This window comes from Pseudoliparis swirei, chromosome 17 (genome assembly GCF_029220125.1).
Source record: "Pseudoliparis swirei isolate HS2019 ecotype Mariana Trench chromosome 17, NWPU_hadal_v1, whole genome shotgun sequence".
NCBI classification, from domain to species: Eukaryota; Metazoa; Chordata; class Actinopteri; order Perciformes; family Liparidae; genus Pseudoliparis; species Pseudoliparis swirei.
Window position 1 is genome coordinate 7,463,179 of NC_079404.1, and position 22,046 is coordinate 7,485,224.

General features: G+C 42.0%; 2 protein-coding genes across 5 annotated transcripts in view; both read left to right on the top strand.

Annotated features, from left to right (window-relative positions):
- Positions 1 to 134: 134 nt before the first annotated feature.
- Positions 135 to 6,454, top strand: tsnax (translin-associated factor X). The gene is made up of 6 exons (XM_056436176.1): positions 135 to 433; positions 1,403 to 1,486; positions 1,600 to 1,714; positions 1,967 to 2,097; positions 5,377 to 5,498; positions 5,847 to 6,454. The coding sequence occupies exons 1-6, from the start codon at positions 418 to 420 to the stop codon at positions 6,204 to 6,206; spliced, it is 828 nt and encodes a 275-aa protein (XP_056292151.1). The 5' UTR covers positions 135 to 417; the 3' UTR covers positions 6,207 to 6,454.
- Positions 6,455 to 9,272: 2,818 nt separating this feature from the next.
- disc1 (DISC1 scaffold protein) overlaps positions 9,273 to 22,046 on the top strand; it is a 45,786-nt gene continuing 33,012 nt past the window's right edge. For 2 of the 4 annotated variants that reach the window (XR_008834207.1, XM_056435135.1), the window contains exons 1-6: positions 9,273 to 9,866; positions 14,789 to 15,654; positions 16,879 to 16,948; positions 18,179 to 18,335; positions 19,427 to 19,523; positions 19,693 to 19,925. Coding sequence is in view for 3 of the 4 variants with exons in the window: in XM_056435135.1 (XP_056291110.1) it covers positions 9,797 to 9,866; positions 14,789 to 15,654; positions 16,879 to 16,948; positions 18,179 to 18,335; positions 19,427 to 19,523; positions 19,693 to 19,925 (1,493 nt within the window). In the remaining variant the exon portion in view is untranslated. Of the gene's footprint in view, positions 9,867 to 11,132; positions 11,188 to 14,788; positions 15,655 to 16,878; positions 16,949 to 18,178; positions 18,336 to 19,426; positions 19,524 to 19,692; positions 19,926 to 22,046 lie in introns of all 4 variants that reach the window. The other 2 variants (XM_056435136.1, XM_056435137.1) reach the window with 2 other exon arrangements.

The following is a 22,046-nucleotide window of genomic DNA, read 5'->3' on the forward strand; positions in this document are numbered from 1 at the left end:
AGTGTGTTGAAGGAAATCGTGATAAAAAAACGTTAGATTCTGATTATACTACATATCCCACAATGCATTTCCCATTTCCAGCTACGTCCACATACGGCGCAGAAGCCCCGCGAATAATGACGACCACATGGATGCCTGTTAATAAAAACAACTAAACACGGGTTCTTTCGCATTGTAGGATATTAAGACTTTATTCAGCGACGGCAACTTTCACGTGTAGACGCAGCTGTTTTGTCTGGTGATCTTTTAAAATCCCTGACGGATGTAAAGCACCAGTTTACGTTACTCCGCTTCGTTACAATTGGTCGGCAGCGCGCGCACTTGCGTCGCTGAAACACTTCCAGTAAAATACGTAATACCTTGACCGAGCTGAAAATTGTTACATTTATTCAAAGAAGACATTGCAACCCCGAAGGCATGGACAGGCGAGAAGGTGAGTCCCGTTTTGAGACATGACTAAGAAGAGCAATGTTTCCCAGCACGCTGTTGGTTTGTTGTCATCGGGGATAACGAGTGAAACGTGAGCTCAGGTTAACATGTAGACTGAGCTGGAGAGACACGATTCGTATTTGGCTCTTCTCTCTTTTCAGCACTGCTTGCCGAGTTTATCTAGGTGTTAGTATTGGTCCTAGCTGCAATTGTCAATTATTTTCATTAATGTTGAAACAGCCCGCTGTTTTCTCGTTTAATTCACTAAAAAGTTGGTCCACTACATGTGAGATTAGAAGAAAAGGCTGCAAACCCAAATGCATTTCTCATAATAGCGAAGTTAGATAGTCTCTTAATTATCATAGAAAACTAATAAACTAGGCAGATGTAACGTCACATAGTTGAGAAGCTGGAAACAGTGATTTCATGGGGGATGGGATCTCTGATTAAAAAATGCATTAAATGATGAAAAGATGATATCAAATTGTTGCAATTATTACATTTTCTTTTGATAACTTGCTTCATTCTACAGGTTCTACAATATCACACTTCCATTGAAGTTGCGGACTTACGATGAAGAGACAGATATAAAGTAGTCAAAGTATCCTCATTTTGAGTCTTACAAATGGGTCAACAAAAAAAAGAAAAGACAAATCCTACAATTACCGCAAGTTATCTCTATACTGGTGTATTATGTTAGTCCCTCATGCTTGATGCACACCGCATGTGTTTCAATGCTTTATATCCACCGTTTGTAACGAAGACCATTCAATATTTAGTCCATAAGTCTACAGCTCAAGTCTAAATATTGCCGTTGACAAAAGGGTACATGACTAAACTGATCTTCATGGGCCAAATCGGTGCAGTCCCTCTTTGCTTTCGCCACGGTCAGATAAGAAAATGATAGCAACCAGAGGCATTTATTATTGGAGATGAGATGCAGTATCACCTGACCTTTTCTGCCCCGTGTCAGGTGAAGAATGTCCCCGGAGAAATGCTGATGCAGCGCAGGATCGTGATGTCAACTCATCCTCACCTGTCATTGCTGCTTTCAAAGGTAACTGCATCCTCAGCATTTTGACCGCATTCTCCACCCAAATGTTTGCTGTATGTCTTTTGTATAAAGACACTTTTACTGAAAATAACATGTGGTTTTTCCTGTCTGTTAAGTTTTCCAACAGGAGCTTGACACCAAACATGACAAACATGAGCGGCTTGTTAAGATCAGTCGGGACGTCACCATCGAAAGCAAGAGGACCATTTTTCTTTTACACAGAGTGACCAGGTATTTATTATTGTAACGCACCGTCATGTTACTTGGTGCAGTTGAGTTTGGAACGTTTGTTTCAGGCTTTAATTTGAGTTCTGTTTTGTTAAACCACATTGTTTCGCCTCCAGTTTCAAGAGACAGTTGTTTGTATAACTTCCATTGGAATACTGTAATGTAACTTCTGCTTTAGGGAGTATTTTAAAGCAAAGTGTGTCTTGCAGACCTTGTTTTGAATATTTATTCTGCGTTTTCCCACGTGGTTGGAAGTGTCTCTAATACAGACGATATTCTGAAAGAAGCCGACGTGAAACTGGATGCGGTCCGGCAGAAGATTGGTCAAATTGCTGAAGAACTCAGAGGAGAGGACATCTTTCAGTTTCACAGAGCTTTCACACCTGGTGAGTTTCCAGTGACCCTTTTTGTTTAATAATCCTTAAAATAAAATGTACATGAAGGTCATTATCTTTATGATATTGCGTGTAAAAATGTTCAAGGTTAAGTTTTCAGGGGGAAAAAACTGTGTTATGTAAAGACTTACAAATAACCAGAAAATACATTTGGTCCTTTAAAAAATATTTGATAGGTTTAAATCCAATTAACATAACTATTCTAGCATGAATTTGCAGTTAGTAGCTGGGATATGTACAATAAAGAAACAAGCTAACCTTTTTTGCTGTTCTAGTGGTGTAGCTTTTCGGATGGTTGTGTGTCTAGACTGAACTATCTCAATGACATTTTGCACAACAATTCATGCTCCCCTCAAGTTGCTTTGCTGCTGAACACCAGTATGTTCAGCTCAAAGGACTGCTGTGTCTCATTGCAGCCACATAGCTGGAGAATCTTCCACTACCCATAATACCATACTATTTAGTATGTCAGAAACATTTGGTATGTCCCAATACATAGTTAAATGCATGTTAAATACAGAACATACCAGGATGTCCGATTGCATCCGGCGTCATTTTGTCGGATGCAAGCCAACATTCTTTTCTGGCTACCCTGACTCACAATACTGTGTGCTGCAATATATGAGCAAGAGGGTCAAAGGTCAAGGCCAATGCATACTACATGCAACAGTTCGTACTTTGCGAGGGCAGCGGCAGAACTTACTAAAATAAATAAGTATGCAGTATGAATGCAGTGTGTGTCTGGTTAGCCTTTGATTGAATGCTCTTGTCAGAAATTGCAGCATATGTCCTTTCTTTAAATACATTTATATAACCTTAGTCTTCCTATTCGTGCTCATACCTGCAAACTTGTCACCTTTCGGCAAAATTCGCTGTTTTGAAAACAGGTCAAAACATGTTTTTTATTTTATTACTACAGTAGATAAATAAACCAGTATTGTATTTATAGTATATCGTATTTATGGTATTGTATTGAATTCTGGTATCGGGTATCATGATATTTATGGCAAGTATCGTATAGAAGTTATAATTTTAGGATCGTGACAACCAGGTAGAGGAAAGAACAGACTCATGGAACAGAATCATGGAACGGAATCATGGAACAGAATCATGGAACAGAATCATGGAACAGGCTCATGGAACAGGCTCAAAGCTCAGCAGAGCACACGAGTCCAAAAAAAGGAAGTTGGTTCATGACTGGCTTTAACCATATTATATATAATGACAATGTAAAGTTGTTATTGCCATTATTAGGGCCCGATCACTGAATTATTCAGAGGACCTTTTTTCTAAAAATGTTTGTTTTTATTATTTAGATTTGTGGTCAGGACAATCAAAAGGCCGTAGTTATAAAAGCTTTGAGGTGTCATCAAACAATGTGGATGTGGTGTGGCGACACACCACATCCCCCTGTTTTCACCTTTTTCACCCCTCATGACTTTGCAGGTATATGTGCTTTTGGCTTATTGCAAAGTCACTGATGGTGTCAGAGCGTGACCTTGATGAAGGCCTGGATATGACAGACACGCCGTGATAAAACTCTGTCTTCCCACTCGCATTAATATCAGTTTTTGTTAGCGTAGCCAAAGTGTCTGCAGTGTTTGGAGAAAAGCATTACAGGGAGCGAGGGTGAGCTGTTATCTGGCAGCTGGGGAAGTCATTTTTAGATTGTGGTCACTCAGGAATCACCCCTGCAACATCCGCGACGTGACCAGTGGCAGTTCCCACCAATTAGGCGTTTTTCCCTCCAGTTATACCGTTTTTTTATTAGATTGAGACTGGACTCGCTGCTCGGGCTCTCCGGATAATCCTGGCTGGATCACTAGTCTCCAGGCATGTTGTATGTGTCATGGTCTTCTTTTTTTGCTTGGATTTATTTACTTATATGTAAAAGACCATCAATGTTGTTGTGGGCTCAATGTGAACTAATGTCCACTGATACCAGGGCAATGATAAGCTCTTTAGCTTGACCCAGCCTGCGGCGATGAGACAGTGCAAACACAAATGTACTGGCAGGGGTTCTTTCCTGCAACTCAGTGAACCACTCGGTAGACACATTGAACTCAATTAATCTGTAAATCATCTCTGGCCATTCATACATGTTTGAATTGTTATTCTATTAAACCTACTAATCCTTTCAGGCCTCAACTTTTGCCTCAATGAAATTGGCACAGCTGTTGGTTTTCCAATGGTCATTGATTAAACATCTACCTCTACTTGTTTCTGGGAAGGTGACGCTGCTTCAGACTAAATAACACAAACCGCTCCTGGCAGGAAACTCGGGAACTGAACTGCCTGCCTCAAAGTTGGTGTCACCTTTTGATGTCATTTCCTGTCCCACTTAGAGTTACTAAAAAAAACAAGAAGAAGAAGAGAGAACAGTATATTTAAATGTTCAAAGTTGGTTAATAACTTGACTCATAATAAAGTGCTGCTCAATTAGCATTTGAAACTGGCCCCAGGGATGTAAACATCGACATAGATATATTATCATTCATGAAATAATAACACAACCTACCTCACTCGACCTTCCAAGGGCGTATCGGGTGCAGCGCGGTATTGCCCAAGCCAAAAATAGCACACGGATGCTGTGGCTGTAGAACGAGGTCCGTTCACAGGCGGTCGGCAGAAATGTGAAAGCGCGTCTTCACACAGTGTTGATTTGCAATGACCAAAATCTCCTGTTGGAAACGACCACACTTTTCCAAGTTGAAACTGATTCTTAGGTAGGACTTCATCGATCAGAGTAAGACCCGGATTGAGATCATTGTTTTTGTGGGTCTTTAAAAAAAAAAAAAAATCCATCAAGACTAAACCACTGAAGTTAAGTCGGTGCAAATGAAGTGGAGATGAACTACATTCCCCTCTCGCCTCTCTGGAGCTCGCTACCGGAGATGGGAGGCCCTTTTGAAGTTCAATTGCCGTTCCAAAAGTAAACCTCTGACAGTCTTCCGTCCTGTGATTATCTGATAGTTGTTTACACGGGCCAGAAAACAAATGAGGGGTCATCTCCACTTGCGACGGAAGAAGAAAAAAACAGCAAGAGGAAACGTGTTTTATTTGAGTCATTATCTACATCTAGGATCTGCAGTGTGCAGATACCATGTTGTGTTTATACACACTCTACATGCTTTGCTCATCCGAAACACAATTCAACAGCTTATTTTTTTTGCAATGGGGATTATTAGTAAAGCACAAACGCATTTAGATTCAACAGCTGGAGGAGTGAAATAGTGGCAGCTCATCTCGATGTCATTTGAATGCATTTAGGAATCCAGGAGTATGTGGAGGCCGTCACGTTCCTGTACTATATCCGCCATCGCAGCCTCATCAGCCTGGAGGAGATCAACGCCATGCTGGTGTTCATGGGAGGAGAGCAGGAAGAGCTGAAGGTAGAGAACATTGGCTGTTACCATGTGCCACAATTATAGGCATGATTTCATTTTTTCCACGCCGCTGTTTTTGAAGAACTGCCGATGGGGGCAAGATTGCTTGAACCTTAATATTTTGGAGTTAAAGCAGCAGAGAGGAAAATTGGACTTCGCTTATTTGAAGCCCAGTGCTTCTACGAGAAGCAGAGCGAGACAACATCATAAACGCATCAAATATTGCTGTCTGCGTCAATCTCGTGTGTAAATCTGGCTACATCAGAATTCCTCTGCACAGTTTATTTAAAAGCCATCATCCCCCACGGCGTTCAGAATCTCTCGCCTTTTCTAAAATAAGCTCTTTCGTCTCAGGGCTCGGTCGAGGCGGTCCTGACCTTCCAGGTGACGCCCGCCGACTACCTGCTGGGTGTGGCCGACCTGACCGGAGAGCTGATGCGGCTGTGCATCAGCAGCGTGGGCAACGGCGACATTGACACGCCCTTCCAGGTGAGCCAGTTCCTGCAGCAGATCCACGACGGTTTCTCTTACATCGGTAACACGGGCCCATACGAGGTGTCCAAGAAGTTGCACACACTGCGACAGAGCCTGGGCAAAGTGGAGGACGCCTGCTACGCGCTGCGCGTTCGCGGCTCGGAAATCCCCAAACACATGTTGGCCGACGTGTTCTCCAGTAGAACCACACACCTCGAACCCGAGGAAGGAGTGGTTTAAGCCTTGGGAACAGTGTTCATGTTCTCAAGGCGCCATTGTCCGCTTTAGTTGTGCTCCAGTTTGATGTTTGTATGTATTTTTTAACGGGGCTTGACAGATGTTGAATGTGGTTTGTGACATGCTTGTTAATGTTTTTATTATTAGAATAAAAGCAGCGTTTCAATAGGCAATAGATTGTTTTTCCTTTGATAAAGATCCAATAACTTCAGTTGTTTTGCATGAATAAAAAAGTTCTGTGCCAAATATGCCATGCTCTCCCAGGCTTTAAGCTGCTTTGATAATGTGTGTTATTTTATTTTGCTCTCTGCCCTCGCCTCGCTCTATTACACACAGATAATCTAAGGTAGAACCATTGGCTGCTTGTACACACACCGCATACTCTGTGGAGGAGGATCATATGACCTTTATACGTTGTACGTGCCTGTTGGCTGGCAGGCGCGCACACACACACACACAAAGCCCACTACTTCCTTATTATACCCTCTCTAAGTCTTCCCCACTGCAATGACATGAATTCATAACAAGGGTTTGAGCACATTGAGAAATATTCCTTGCAGAAAACCAATATCCTGCTATTTTTCTCATCCACTTATCTGATGGTGGTAAAATTATTTCCAACAAGATAGATGGCCACAGAGTACTGCCTGCATAGTTTAACGAGTTTGATTTAACTTAATAGAAAGTGTAACTTGTTAGTCAAAAGCTTTTCCTTTTTAGGATGCTCATCTCATAACGTAGAGCTTTAGGATGAAAGTTATCTTTTTCCAATTCTGCTTTATGTATAAACATACAAGGCATTTAGGTATTTATCCACACTAAAGATGATCTGTCACTTCTCTGCTCTTGGTGCTCTTTCTATAGAGCGTATTCACGTGACGTCAGCATCTCAATCGCGCCATCTTGGGGTCCACTTATTAAATGTCAGAAGTTGACCTATCGTGTCCGCTGTTTGATTATGCGAGAGCCCGCCCAGCAACCTCATGTCCTTCTGCATTACCAAAGAAAGATTTCAGCGGTTGGAATTGAATATTCGCAACGCTTTTTTACCTGATTTTACTCGCTCAACACTTTGTGGTTAATTCGCTAGTTACCACTCGTGACCAGCACATAGCCCGGTCACATTCCTGTAAAACAGTTTTCATTTCCGCTATCGACCATGGGACATTAACAACTATTTATGCGTTATACTTGTTGTAGAAATACCACATCAAGCGGCCCGTGTCTGGGTTCATATATGATCCGTAGTCGCACAGCTCCGCCTCCAGGACGAGTGTCTGGATGAAGCCGCTTCCAGCTCCTTCAGGACCAGCAGTGACTGTTTGGCTGGCCGTGCTGAGTGCTGTTCCCATGGAGCCAGTGTTTTATTTTACCTTGAAATGAATCACAGAGTAAAGGCAGACATCGCCCGACGGAGTTGCCATGTTCATGGCTTCCTCCCAAGTTTCCATCCACAGTTCCTTTTGCGCAAGTGAAAGACATTGATTTTCGCTCGGCGAAAAAAGCAAAAAGAGATTATTGACGAGTGTCAATGGAAACGTGCCCACAACCCGATGTATCAACAGAAACACATGAGAACAGTCCTAACGCTCATACGCCGAGTGAAGCCGAAGTAGATGCATGACAAGTTGAAGTAATAGCCTGTCTTGTTGAGCTGATAAACCCATATTCTGAATCATTAGTCCCACATCCAACAATGAGGCACAGCACCATAATCACAAGGCACACCGTTTTGAACTGAAATTGTGTCTCCTTCAGGATATGATGGTCATTTCTAAAGAAGAGCGGCATTAAAAAAAAAGCAAAACAATGCCGTGCATGGACCCCAACATGGCCGCCAAAGGTTGTTGTGGTCACGTGAGTGAATACGCTCTATAGGCAGTAAGAGAAAGGGTTTTCATTTAATTAAACCATGCCACCTGGTGGCCAATCTCAGTACTACATAACTTGAATCTTCACAAAACTGAAAAACATTTCGTAGAAATAGGATCTCATTTAATAAAAAGGGTGTTAATTGAACAGATAAACCGCTGTGGAATTTGTTTAAGCCTTTTTGTGCATGATTAATTTGAGATTATAAAAGGGGTTGTTGTGAAAAACAACAACAGACCAGACAACACAAAAGTCACGAGACAGCAAGACGATATTGGGACGAAATCACATTGCAGTTCATTTTTAAAACTTGGAGTCAAAATCTCTTGTGTGTAATTAAGTTTTTTCCCAGCTGATTTATTTGCCTGCTTCCAATCGTTAATTCTGGATCGATCGAACACATTCCGACCCGCTCTTCCAAGCATCTCTCTGGCCCCACTCAGTATAAAGGCTGCCCTCTTGTCGTGTCGGCTGAACTGAGCTCCTTATCGCGCAGTTTTGTCCATCAGCCAGCCGCGGAATGAAAGGAGCATTTGATGTGTGGGAAGGAGGATGAAAAGACTCAGTCTCTCTGTGTGGGGCTCCTCTTTTCATTCATTCCCTCCCAGCGTCAAAAAAGGAAGACGTTTGTGTTTACGTCAGGACGTCTAAAAATATGCAAAAATAACATGCATTTTTTTGTTGCACACAAACAATTACTTGACCTGCATATTTTAAATACACGTGAGAAGTATGTTAACACCGTGTCAACACCAGGGACATCATGTGTCCAAATATATATATATATATATATATATATATATTCCATTTTAGACTATTTGCAGCGAACAAAACAACAATAAGCCATTGAAACAATCATTTGTAATGACTCCTTGCAAAAAACCTGAGTTATTTCTAGATAATTTTTGATTTGATTTGATTTGAGATTGTACTTATTTATTTTTACGTTTCAATGTGAAAACTACCTACCTGAATAAAAACACAGTAATGGCACAAACATAATACTCATTAAAAAATCCAAACTTTATGCATTTGAAAATGTAATAGTTTGTGTTACTATAACAGAGTTGGAGGTCGTATCACAGCATGCTTTAAAAAAAAAAATTCGACTTGTTCTTTCACCAGTTGCAGTTGTGATGCTTTTTAAAATAAATAAAGTGTGAATACACGTCGAACCAGCAGCAGTCACCCCGCCGCCTCCAGAGGCTGCAGACTGCTGAGGTCACGAGGCGGGCTGAAGGACTCCGGAGTCAAATTCCCGAACACGTAGGAGCTCCTCGCGCTGCTCCACAGGGACTCCGCGGACAACGGATTCTTGATCGATGATCGATGAGACACAGGTTGTAATTAATGTGTGCTGTTATGCTACTGCACACAGTGGGATATGTTTTGGGGTTTTCCATTTCTCCACAAGAAACATGACTTGAGGATCTTTTTTCTTCCTCTCCAGGCCGTCTGTTCACGCGCAACCCAGAAGAAATGTAAGAAAAGTACAAGGAGGCTATTAACACTGTCGGGAAGTGTTTATTATGGACAACGGAGCGCGTGTGAAAAGCCGGTTTCACAGGTCATACTAAAGTGAAGGGAGGAGAGGGAAAGAAAAAGAGTAACGCCTGGGTTCATTTTTCCACAACGGAAATGAGATCAGTCCACTTCTTCTGAAACATGGTGTAGCTCCATGTACCGCAGCACCGGGATCCGCTACTCGCTGACTGGTAACGATGTTTGCTGGACTGATGGGGCTGCAATGTCGCAGCAGCTCTCTGCTTCACCACAGCGACGTCAAGGAAGGTAAACATGGACATTTGATGTGTGTGTGCGGGTCCAAACTATAAACTGTCAACAATCGTGGGTAGCTTTTCTGCACAAGAGAGGACGATGAAGGCTGGTTTGAATTATCACCAGGAGCTATACACATTACTTTATAATATGTTATACACACATATGGACTAGGACATGAAATGAGGCATAAGTCCCTTATAAAACAGACAAATAAACTAAAGACGAAATCCCTTATTGAGTCCTCCTTACATGAGAGCATAACAGTCCAAGTCATCCAAAACAAAACCTTGTTATTTGCACTGGGAAGCTTTGTGTCTCTTTATCATCAGAAATGATGATGGCTCCCTCTTGTCAGTAATGATAGGTCTCTATCCTCGTGGAAGGTTTTTATGCTCTCTGAATATGTACAATGTGCAGACAAGTGCTGACACTCCCTTGCATATGATCCGTCTTTCATGACTTACTTACATATTTTACAAACAGCCTTTCCAGTAACACATCACTGCTTCTGTCAGGCTGTCCATCATCACGTGTCTTCGTTCAATATCATTCAAACTCTTCATCAGCAGACTACTCTTATTGCAGTTTGAGTAAAAATTCTCAAAAAAGCAACACACAGCACGCAGCCTCGGTTTTGTGTCATGCTCCAAACGACAGCGAGGCATCCACAGCTGTAAACAGCTGGTAAGATTATTGACATGGATTATCCAGCAGCCTGTTGAATGTGTGTGACAATTCAGCATCTGAGAGAAAAGACCTGCTGTTTGTCACACATATTTACATTGTCTATGAATCCATTGAGACCAATTTGTAATTTTTGAAAATGGGCTATACAAATAAACTGAATTGAATTGAATTGAATCCCTGTGTGAGATGGTCAAAAATTCAAAACTCTTAAGAAGCATCGGGGGATAAGACCATCTCATGTGACAATGTCAGGTCAATGTTATCATTTATCTGTACTACCACCAAATGAAGAAGTATTTTAGGTTTGTTGAGTGTATTCATTTTCACAGTGCCAGTCTCCCGACTGTACTGTGTCTTCACTCTCAGCCCATCTATATTCAGCTGGTTTATATTCCTCGGGTGACCATACAGGAAGTGGGGAGCTGTTTTCCTAAAGTATCACCGGAGCGAACATTACAAATCTGGACTATATCATACATTATAGTTCAGTTTCCTGTCTCTTTTGTTTTTTCAGAAACATAGATTCACTTCTCGGTCACTATTGGTCACACTCGTGGTCTAAAAACTTTCATTTCCCTATTTCTGTAGCACATCTGCCGAGCACTGCTGCTTCTCAAGAGGCCGCTGACATGCAGATCTGCTGGTGTGTGTGTATGTCTGCGTGTGTGTCCGAGGGTGCTGTGCTTGTTCCTCAAACGTTTGTGTTTTTAATGAGATCCTCTGCATTCCTCTGCTCTTCGGCCGAAGCACTTTCAGCAACCAATGGTTTAACCTACAGGCTCTGAGGAGGGCCTGTTTAATCTCCAGAGGTAAATAATGGAGCCTCCTCCGGTTGAGACACTTTTAGCTTCCACACACTTTGTGCCGAGGATCCTCGATGCGAGCGACGGATTGCAATGAGAACGCTGTTATTGTGGCAGCGGGATCGTTCGACCCTCGGCGTCGAACCGCTGTAGGTCTCCTTTCGCTTATTTGACGTTCATGCCGGAATTCCTGGCAAACTATTTTAGCACACGGACTGGCAGGAAGCAACAACTGACATACCTCTGAAGGGCTTCATGGGCCTTGAAGCATTTCCTTCCCCTTAAGAAGAGCTGTCTTTGTGTAATCGCAGCATGATGAGGATACAGTGCCACTTTCTATCAACGAGGGCTTCCGATTTCGGCTCCATGCTTTACTTCGACTACACCAGATGGTGGGCGACTGTATTTGGTACCTTCGGAGAGTGTTGGGTTTCTTGAATTGGTTATGGAACAGTGGCCATGTCTTTAAAGAAACACTCACAGAGTTGTATGCAACCTGAGCTTTAGTGCGGCGGTCCCAGTGGACAGAAGCCACACAGCAGCCCGGGCACAATGGGAACACCCCCTATGTTACTCTCACTGCTCGTCAACTGAATCTAACATCCCAACTCTCCCTGGAAGTTATGTCTCCTCCTCTCCAGTCACATGGAAGGCTTTAGTCGTGACATCACTGGAGGATCACTGCGGGATAGTGGTCATGATTCACAGAACAGGAACAGAATAACTGAGCTCCCATTAAGGAGAAAAGTGTCAATGCAATGTGATGTCCTTACAAGCAACACATGTATTTGATTATAACTAATGTATAACTGTGTCATTAAGTGTAACAGGGTTTTACAATGGAATGAGTATGAATGGCCCCCAGTGTTCTCAGTACAAAAGTATATCTGTGTGTGTCTGTGTGTGTGTGTGTGTGTGTGTGTGTGTGTGTGTGTGTGTGTGTCTGTGGGAAGAGAACATTAAGAGCCAGAAGTGAAAAAGGGTGTAACGCAGCTGTACACAAAGGGGCTGTTGATCCCCAACATTTCCGCCCCTCTCGGTCTCTGAATCCTACACGTTACATGTCTTGGTCACGTGGAGCTGCAGCAGGTCTCCAGCTTTCTTTTCCCAAATGTTTATTACACACTAAAGATAAGGACTCTCCCACTATGTTGACAGTGGACCTGAGAGAAAGATTGGCTTATTGATTTCTGCTTGATTAGTTTGATCACTTTTCCCCTGTCTTCCCACTACTCGGCCACCTTGTATTTAAAGCTGCACGATGCAAACTTCATGAACAATGAATAGAATGACGACGTGTAGACATGTGGAATGAGTTGCTTATACTCACACACCCAAAGAGAATTATCCCCTGACTATGTTCTCCCTAGTTCCTCTCAGGTCTATGAAGCGTTTTAGTATCTTTCAGCACATTGTTCCTGTTCTTTTCGGTTTACATTTTTTGGGGTTGATTCCGACTGCTCACATCAACTTTGTCTGTTAGCGCCAAAAAGCTCCGGCACGGTCCTTCACTTTCTCATCTACAGAGCCAGATATTTCCTTCAAGAGATCACTCTTGACTTCATGTGGACACGAACACGACTTCAAATGAATGCTAAAAAAATGTGTCCAACCTTTTAAAAAACAATGTATTTGTAGGCCTCTGCTCGAAAATTGCATATCCAAATTATAAAAGGGGTTATCTCGATAACCACAAGCGCTATTTTAATACCGTTGTTATAATAAAGGCCACACATATGATTGTATTCAGATGTGTAAATATCAGTCCATATGTGACGAGTTAAAGAGTAAATGAAGATAGCACACAGCAAACATTAAAAAGGTTCTGTGTCGCCTAAAAACATAAAAGCACTTTTAGGATGATTATCTCTTTGAATTGATGCAGTTGAAAGATTTAAACATCTCAATGATATAGCACAATATGTGAACATTCTCTCTGCAATGTTTGACTTTGACAAAGTCAAGCAGAACAACATTAGCTCCATTTTAGTACAGTCAGCTAGGTCTGGAAACATGCAGAGTGAGCTCACTGGCGAATTATGATTATTATATTTTTATAACTATTTTAGTTGGTGTTTGAAGTGGCTGAGTTATTCTTGTAGCCCAGGTCCCGGCGTTTAATTACCTTCGCATTGAAAATGCCGGAAGGTTATGTTTTGATCGCCGTGTATTTATTTATTTATTTGTATGCGTGTTATTCGCAAAACTCAAAAAGTATTGAACCGAATCGCATGCAATTTGGTGGGATGATTGTTTATTATCCGGGGACCAGTTGATTAGATTTTGGGATCGATCGGGTCAAAGGTCAAGGTCAAAGGTCATGAACAGGTCAAAATCTTTCGCAGAACTCAAAAAGTATTGAACCGAATCGCATGAAATTTGGTGGGATGATTGTTTATTATCCGGGGACCAGTTGATTAGATTTTGGGATCGATCGGGTCAAAGGTCAAGGTCAAAGGTCATGAACAGGTCAAATCTTCTTGAATCACATGGAATTTGGTGGGATGATTGGTTATTATCCGGGGACCATTTGATTAGATTTTGGGATCAATCGGGTCAAAGGTCAAGGTCATGGTCATGGAAAGGTCAAAATCGTTTTTTTACCATAGCACGATACATTTTTGTCCAATTGGCATGCAACTAATGCCAAAATGTTCATAATTCAATGCCCAATCTTGTGATATGCAAAGGTATGCGCTCTACCGAGTGCCCGTTCTAGTTTGATGTGCAGCATTATGATATTTGCAAAAAAATAATGTACTATTGATCATTGTTAAATAATCGATCAGTTGATTTTAATCGACAGATCTGTAAAACTGAGTTTTCTCCACAAAGAATCCCACAAAAGCACCACGTCACATCTTGTGTTCAGCGATGCGCTCACAGTTTTCTTGGAAATCAATTATTCAGGATGAAAAAAGCATGAAAATCAGAGGGCCTTTTTGGCATCAGAGGATGATCAGATTCATGTTACAACAAAAAACAAACCCATTTGTTTTTTGTTCCAACATGAATCCGATTTATTCATCTTTACTTCCACTCCACCTCTGCAGCCCCTCAGGTTGAGAAGGTTTCCTTCAACATGGCTCTGTTTTTCAAAGATAAACCGATTCAAATGTAACTTCAGGAGGTATTGTTCATGCTGTTCACTCCTTCACTGAGAGGCGGGCCTGAACTCAAAATGACAGCGTGGCTTTGGTATTTCCCAACAGCTGGAGGAGAACTCTGGGAAATGTCTGAGAAATGTTTGTCTTTCAGTTATAGCGACTCTCGCTGTGAGGGCAGAGGGGTGGGAAAAGTCATTTTGGTTCTGTTATATCACAATCTTACAATCTTGTGTAACTGGCACATTTAGCATCCCATTTTCCGGATGACTGCCAGTTCTATGAGCTCACTTGTTACCGTGTTGTCCAGCTTAATGGTTAATCTCTGCATCGACAGGTGGCGGAGCATCAGGGACAGCTGGCAGCTCCGCTCGTAAGAGGCTCCACCGAACACCGGGGTACATGAGAGGGGAGCAGTCCAGACTTCAGAGCACGACTCATGGGCGGAGGGAGGAGGAAGAGGAGGAGGAAAGGAGGTCCACTTGCATTCGGAATGGTAAATCCGGACATCACACTGACACCACAGAGGGAACCAGCGCTCAGAATTATCGACATCCCGATAAACTCACATATGGCTCCTGGAAGAGTGCGAGTTTTCTCCGCTCTGTTCTCCATCCGCTTCCTCATGTGGACTACAGTGCCAGTAATGCTGCAGCCGGCCTCCAGGGTCCATCCTCTCAGAATGAATTCAGGTTAATCCCAAGCCCGGCCGCCCGGTCCTCATCAGACGACTCCTTTAACTCCAGCTTCAGTTTTATCCAGCAGTCTCTTAACTGCAGCCAGAAGACAGACTGGGAACCAGAACCACTAAGTCATTCAACTGAAGCACCTCGCTCACCTCAACCAAAACCAGCAGCCTTATCCGCTGTGCACAAAGTCTCAAAACAGTCAGCTGTTGTGCAATCACTGCCCTCCTGCACCCCGAGCAGCCAGGCGGAGAGAGAGGAGGGGTCATCGAGCGGGAGGTTTTGGCGGGAGTGTCTGTGGGAGGTCAGGCCGGACCTGCCCGACTGTGACTCGCGATCTCTGGACATCGAGATCACCTCCTCTTTGTCCGTGGACTCGGACACCGCCTCCGCCTCCTCCATCACCTCTGGCTACGAGAGCGCCACGCCCGCCTCCGACCAAGGCTGGGACAACCTGGTGAAGAAGTACGAGGGTGTGCTGCAAGACTGCCTCCAAAGCAACCGCACTCACACCAAGGTGGGCATGATTGGCTCCTGATGGGGAGGAGAGGCGGGGCTGTTGTCACTCGTTCTTTGTGGAGTTTAGGCCAATTCCAACACCAGGTTCGGAATCAAGGCGCAAACACCAAGATGTTCTTTTTGAAAGGAATAGCTTGACATATTGGGAAAGACATATATTGGCTCTCTTGCAAAGAGTTAGAGAAGATTGATACCTCTCATGAGAGCTCGTCTAACTCTCAGCAAGAAACCAAATAGGCATGTTTCCCAAAATGTCAGACTATTTCTTTTAGAGCAAGAGCGAAACCTAAAATCTGAGTGTTACCACACAGCTTTCTGAGCACCTGAATGTGATGAACACACATGTCTATCTGCGCGCTGCTATCTTACTGCAGCGCTACACTATACTTTATACTTTGATGTGGTGGGGTCTCATCACAGGAACTTCCTCAGCCTCAAATCCTGCTTCATCTCAGTTTAAGATGACATTTAACGATTTTTGGCATTTCAGAAAAATAATTTTAAAATGTATAATTTTGAAAAAATCCGACCGTATACCGAATATAGCTATCACAGAACTGATGGAGGACAAAATGAATATTATAAAATATAATAATGAAAAAAGGAAATACAAAAAATATGGTGATATTTCCATTTCCCAGACAATATACACTGCCAAGACGATTAATTAAAAAATTAGATCGAAAGCGGAAATTGAATGCCGTTTTTTGTCCATGATAGCTTGTGAGAGCCGATGATATTATGGCTTGTCCATCACGAATAGCCGCTATATTCTAAGCGTAGCTGCAGACAGGATGAGTGCCGACAGAAGAATATAGTTTATAGTTATAGTTAGGATTTCCTTAGTTAAGATAGGAGGTCTGATATAAGACACAAGCAGGAGTCTATAGAACTGCTTCTGTAATAGAAAGATACAAGTTAGGATATTTTACTGTAATTAGACCGCTGATCCAACCAATTCCGTAATGTATTGGAGTTAACACACTATACAGGTGAAATCCCTTTAACTGTGTGTGGCAGAAAGATTTATTCAGAAAATAACTAGTAAGGTCAATGTTCTAAACTTCCTAACCAGTCACTCAGTGTCACTTTGGAATGATGGTCATTGCACCCACACTACTTCATTTGTATTTTTGGCTTGTAGCGACTGTTTGAAGTGCGTTGCCCTCTGGACTTCTGGTAATCAGTTCAGTGTCGTCTGCCCACCGTGTCTCCCTTTCAGATTGAGTCCATGATGTTGAAGCTGCAGAGGCTGCAGCAGAAAGCCATTCTGCATGACGATTATGACGCAGGTGAGCTCAAACCACATTAACGAGGATGGATTGGGGAGAGATTCTTGCTTTTTCTGACATGTTTATTGCCTTTAAAAAAAAAGTTGTATTGACCTCGTTGTTTCTTTTCATATAGTATGATTTAAAGAGGGACAGAGAGTTGCAGCCATGCATTTATGTTCAAGGTGTCCCTGATGTGTTCAATCAGGACCCAGACATTTATCAGTTTGAGGTTTAAGATGTGGGAAGTGCCCTAGTTGTCTTTATTGGATCTCTTGCTGTGGATGTTTGATGAAGCATTTGAGGCTGCGCATTAATTAGAGTTTATGGGTTTGTCGTTTACTGGCTTCTGACACACAATACAAGTCAAACTTCATGGAAAGTCTCGTGACTTTTACAGTGATTAATGAAGAATGAAATCTAATGTGTTATATGTCTAAATGATACCGGTTGCTTTGATCATTTGACACTGACCATTTAGTGTTTTTTCTGTATCACAAGTTGTTCCTGTTTTCTGCTGATATCTAGTTGCATTATCCACTTTGCTGCAGTAGTCCTGCAAATGTCCCAGCTGTGGGACTAATAAAGGATTATGTTATTTTATTTTCTCAGATCAATCAGCCCAATTACAACCTGGATATGGGTGAAATGAGTGAAAGTAGTACAGAGGCTAAGCTGAAACAAATCCACATTTATTTACAAGAACACAGATAGCATTTAAGGTTTTTAACTTTGAAGACTGCATTGTGAAAGTCTTCAAACCAAACAAATGTAATCTGCTTTATTTTCAATCTGTGCAGGAAAATCAACCGCTTTCTGATTTTGTTTTCTTTCTTCTGACCCATTTCTTTGACCTTGTGACAAGAATAAAGGTCAACATCTGCTGGAGACCGTGATTTTAAACTCTGACACTTATTTTCCACCCCTGTAAACAAGAAATAAGGCCGTTGATTAGATTTTCTTGCTGAACATATGAATGAAGGATTATTTAAGATTGAAATAATAGAAAATGGGTCTTAAACAGCAAGCTGAGTATTGTTCATCAGTATTGACAGAAGTTTTCTCTCTCTGAGGGCATTCTAATTAAAGTATAACTTGGTAATTGAATAAGGAGTGACATGTGTTCCAGCGAATGTATGGCTACTGCTCATAATAGTTTGTGTATGTGTGTGTGTGTATGTATGTGTGTATGTGTATGCGTATATGCGTGCATATGTGTGTGTGTGTGTGTGTGTGTGTGTGTGTTTTCAGCTGAGTGTTTTGGGAAAAAGCTGGAGGAGCTGTGCAGGGAGCGCTGCGCTCTGAAGCTGGGTTTGCCCTCGCGACAGCCCGGCGTGGCTCTGTTCCTGGAGCGGCTCCGGCGGGTGGTGCACAGCGCCCTCGAGCGGGCAGACTGCAGTCAGTGCAGGTCAGTCACACAGCAAAGTGAACAATAATGCCCTGTTAGTGGACACACAACTCACTCTGCTGAGGAAATGATGACCTCCATTTTCTGTGCTGACTGTCGTGCTAATTATTGAGCCCTTTTTCTCCTGATATATCAAATTAATATCACAGTAATCATAAGCTACTGTTTTGATATTTAAGTATATTATTCTTTTCTGTTGACATTTGGAGAACAACATGTTTAAGTGAAAGAGTAAAAATCAATATACAATAATTTAATAATTGTTTTCATCTATTATGTTTCAGATTTATTTTTAATAACATTATTTCTAAATGTATTCATTCTGACAAGAATATTTTACTAACGTTATATATCAGATCATATTACATGGTGATTAAAATGATCAAAGTGTCGCTGCACAGCCCTCCTGGGTTGGTAGTATTGAAGACAGACTGCTTTATGTGGTTAAATTGAGTTAATTAGCTTTGTCCCGTGATCGTGATCTATTTTTCATTAGATAGTGCAGTTAGATAAAGGCTGATAAAAATAGCTTTTGTAACAGGAAGGAAATCAGGTGGGGCCTCTCCAGAGGGAATCCTGGATAAATGCAGCAATGCGTTTTTAAAATGCTAAAAGAAAACAGGAAAAAAAAACACATCGACAGAGATGTCATTTCTGTTACCGAATGTTCTTTCATTTGAGGGAGTTGGACTTGGTTCATGGGGCAACCTCCAGTGAAGTGCCTCAAACTATGAATGGCAAGACGGTATGTAAGTCTAATAAAAAATGACCCCACTTGATTTATTACCTCAATAAACATTGCAAATATGAGTTTATGGTCTCATTTGCTCATTTAAATTTGTCTTTAATACACCATGATGTTCATTCGTAAATTATGGTCCCATTTAGAGTAAAATAAACAATTCCAAATATTAATATTAGGAACCACTGTCCAGGTACAGACCATTTGTTCTGATTTTTATAAGCTCACTTGAAGAGGACCAATTGGACCCTGAAATGTGAATGAAGGTTATGAACAAATAAAAATGCTTTGATTAGAGATCAACATCTCCGAGGCTTTTGAAGTGACTGTTTTTGTGACTGGTTGTCAGGGAGACTGTAGAGCCTGACGCACGGGAGCAGTTGGACTCACTGCAGGGTCCAGGGCAGCGAAGAGATCGCCTGATCCAAGAGAAACAGCTGGTGGAGGTACATTCAGCTCACATGATGTAATCACACCGTACAGAGGTCATTTCTGACACTTTGGGTCACGTGTGTGTGTCATATAATTCGGACAAATAAAAATGATTGAGAGAAAGACCTTCTAGTCCTCTTCTTCTACACCCAATAATTAATTCATGAATACAAACCTGTGCAGGAGGAGATACAAGAGCTGCAGTGGCGGCTGGTGGAGCTGAAGGACCACGGCCGATGCCTGGAGCAGCAGATCCAGCAGGAGGAGCAGCAGGTGGAGGCTGAGGAGCTGGAGGGCTCCGTGCTGAGGAGCTGCTCCGTGGCCCAGCTCCGCGACATGAGCCGAACCCTGCACGATCTCGTCACCTCTGAAAACCGCGCGCAGATCTCCGTCTCTCCGTCACCCTCCTTGCTCAGGTGGGCGTCACATACGTGCAGAATATTGAGTTAAATTGCAAGACAAGTGTCCCATCTAGGGAAAAGAAGTGGCACAGGAATTGATTTGCGGAAATTTACCGGTGTCATTTCTTTTATGTGAGCAGGTGCATAAAGGAAAACGTGGAATGTGGAAAAATGTAAATGTCAATTTGTGCCGTGGGAGTGCTCTGTGAAGAAACATCTTCAGACATCGCACATTTGCATTTTTACATGTTATTGTGATGTTATATTCACGTCTGGTCAGGGGAATCATAACTAAGAAAATCATATGGGCCCCACATACATTGCATTTACTCAAAGGTGATATGATTGGCTGAAGGTTGCACTTGTAGTATACTTTATAATTAATTGATTGATTTCATAATTACATTATGCTCTTAATATATACCCTATACAATATGGATCCATCTAGGCATAGAGGATACACCTCAAATATGTGCTCACAGTCCGGGTGAGAGGTATTTTGACAGTAAATGGCAGAAAACTCACAGCGCTCACAGTTGCTGCAGTACTGTCAGTCACCAGGTGGGGCTGCTAGAGCGCTGTGAGAGGTCGTGACACTACAACGCTCATCAGACCACGAATGTTTTCGTTGTATCAATTCACGTGTTTTCTTATCATTAAATGAGCTGGTTTAGAGGAGGAGCCGTAGAAGCAAATTCTCTATTTCACAAAGTCTTTGCCTCCGAGCTTCATTCATCCCCCGACAGACAAAGTGGCATTTGCTTAAATCTTTCAGCGTCTTGTCTGGTACCAGGAAAGCACAACAGAGTCCAGAAGCACACCATCATGTTTTCAACCCAATTAACATCTCAGAGTAGAAGAGCTTTGACAATGCAGATATTGAATTTCCACATCCCAAACAATTGGCTAAAATTGTGCTATAAAAACATATAGGGAGTCACTTTAAACAAAAGTGGCAGCCAAGGTAATGCAATGATAGTGCAAGACTTGACAAGGGATGATTTGTTTATTTTCAGGTTCAGAGAGGACGCACCAAGCAGCCTCAACTACTCCATCTTTATTCCTCAAATTCCCCTGTGCCGTCAATCCTCTTCTCTCACACCTGCTTCAACCTACTTCGAATTTTAATGGTTTTTCTCAGATGCAAATGATTACTTTGCATCGTATCCTCTGAAGTTAACAGCTTGCGACAGAGCACCGTGGAAAGCCTCTCTGTCTTGCCACTCATTAGAAAGACATGTAAATTGTACTTATCGCCTTCTCGGTGGCGTGACCCGCCATCACAGGCATAATTTGATATTTGACGTATTCTCACCCCGACTGGAATGCATTTATTCTCGCTACTGATTGAAATTGCAACCTCAGATTGGATATTCAGCTGCACATCTCCAGGTGGTTTGCTCTGGGTCATCATGATGATTGTGTTGCTTGCGGGTCCCTTCCCCAAATAACACAGGCCATTTCTTTCTCATCTCAAGATTTATTTCCTTGCTGCAATGAAGAAATACTGTAGCTGCATCCCTAAAAAGGGTTTTACCCTGACTAACATCAGCTTGAATAGCATGAAAGGAGCTTACTGATTTCTGTGATATGAGACGATTGGGACCATCTCAAGGTGACTGTGTTGTGCATAATGGATTTTATGCTCATTTAGCTTCCGTCTACTAATTGATTTATATCTCTGTCACTGAATAATATGACCTTGTCCTTTTTGCATGGTTACATACACAGTAATAACATTACTGACATCACCCTCAATATATGAAATTATCATCAAGACATTTAAGTTTATTAAAACCTCTTATTGTAAGAATAACAATGTAAGCCAACTAAATACTCTAGTTCAGTTGGAAAATGCCAGATTTAAGCTATATAGGAAACAAATCATATCACAACCTTGTTTTGATATCAGCTGTGTTTCCCTCTTGCTTTCAAAATATAAACGACTGCCACTAATATTTAAGTTTCTTAAATGACCATTTAAAGAAATAAACATATCCCCCAAAAGAATCTTTGAATGGATTTCTACAACTTTTTGCTTTCGAGATGCTGGAGGACATATTTTTAGCAGCCTTTATACTAAACTGAGTTTACTGGCAGCTCGATTCAGCTTAATAGTCAACAGCAAGATATGAC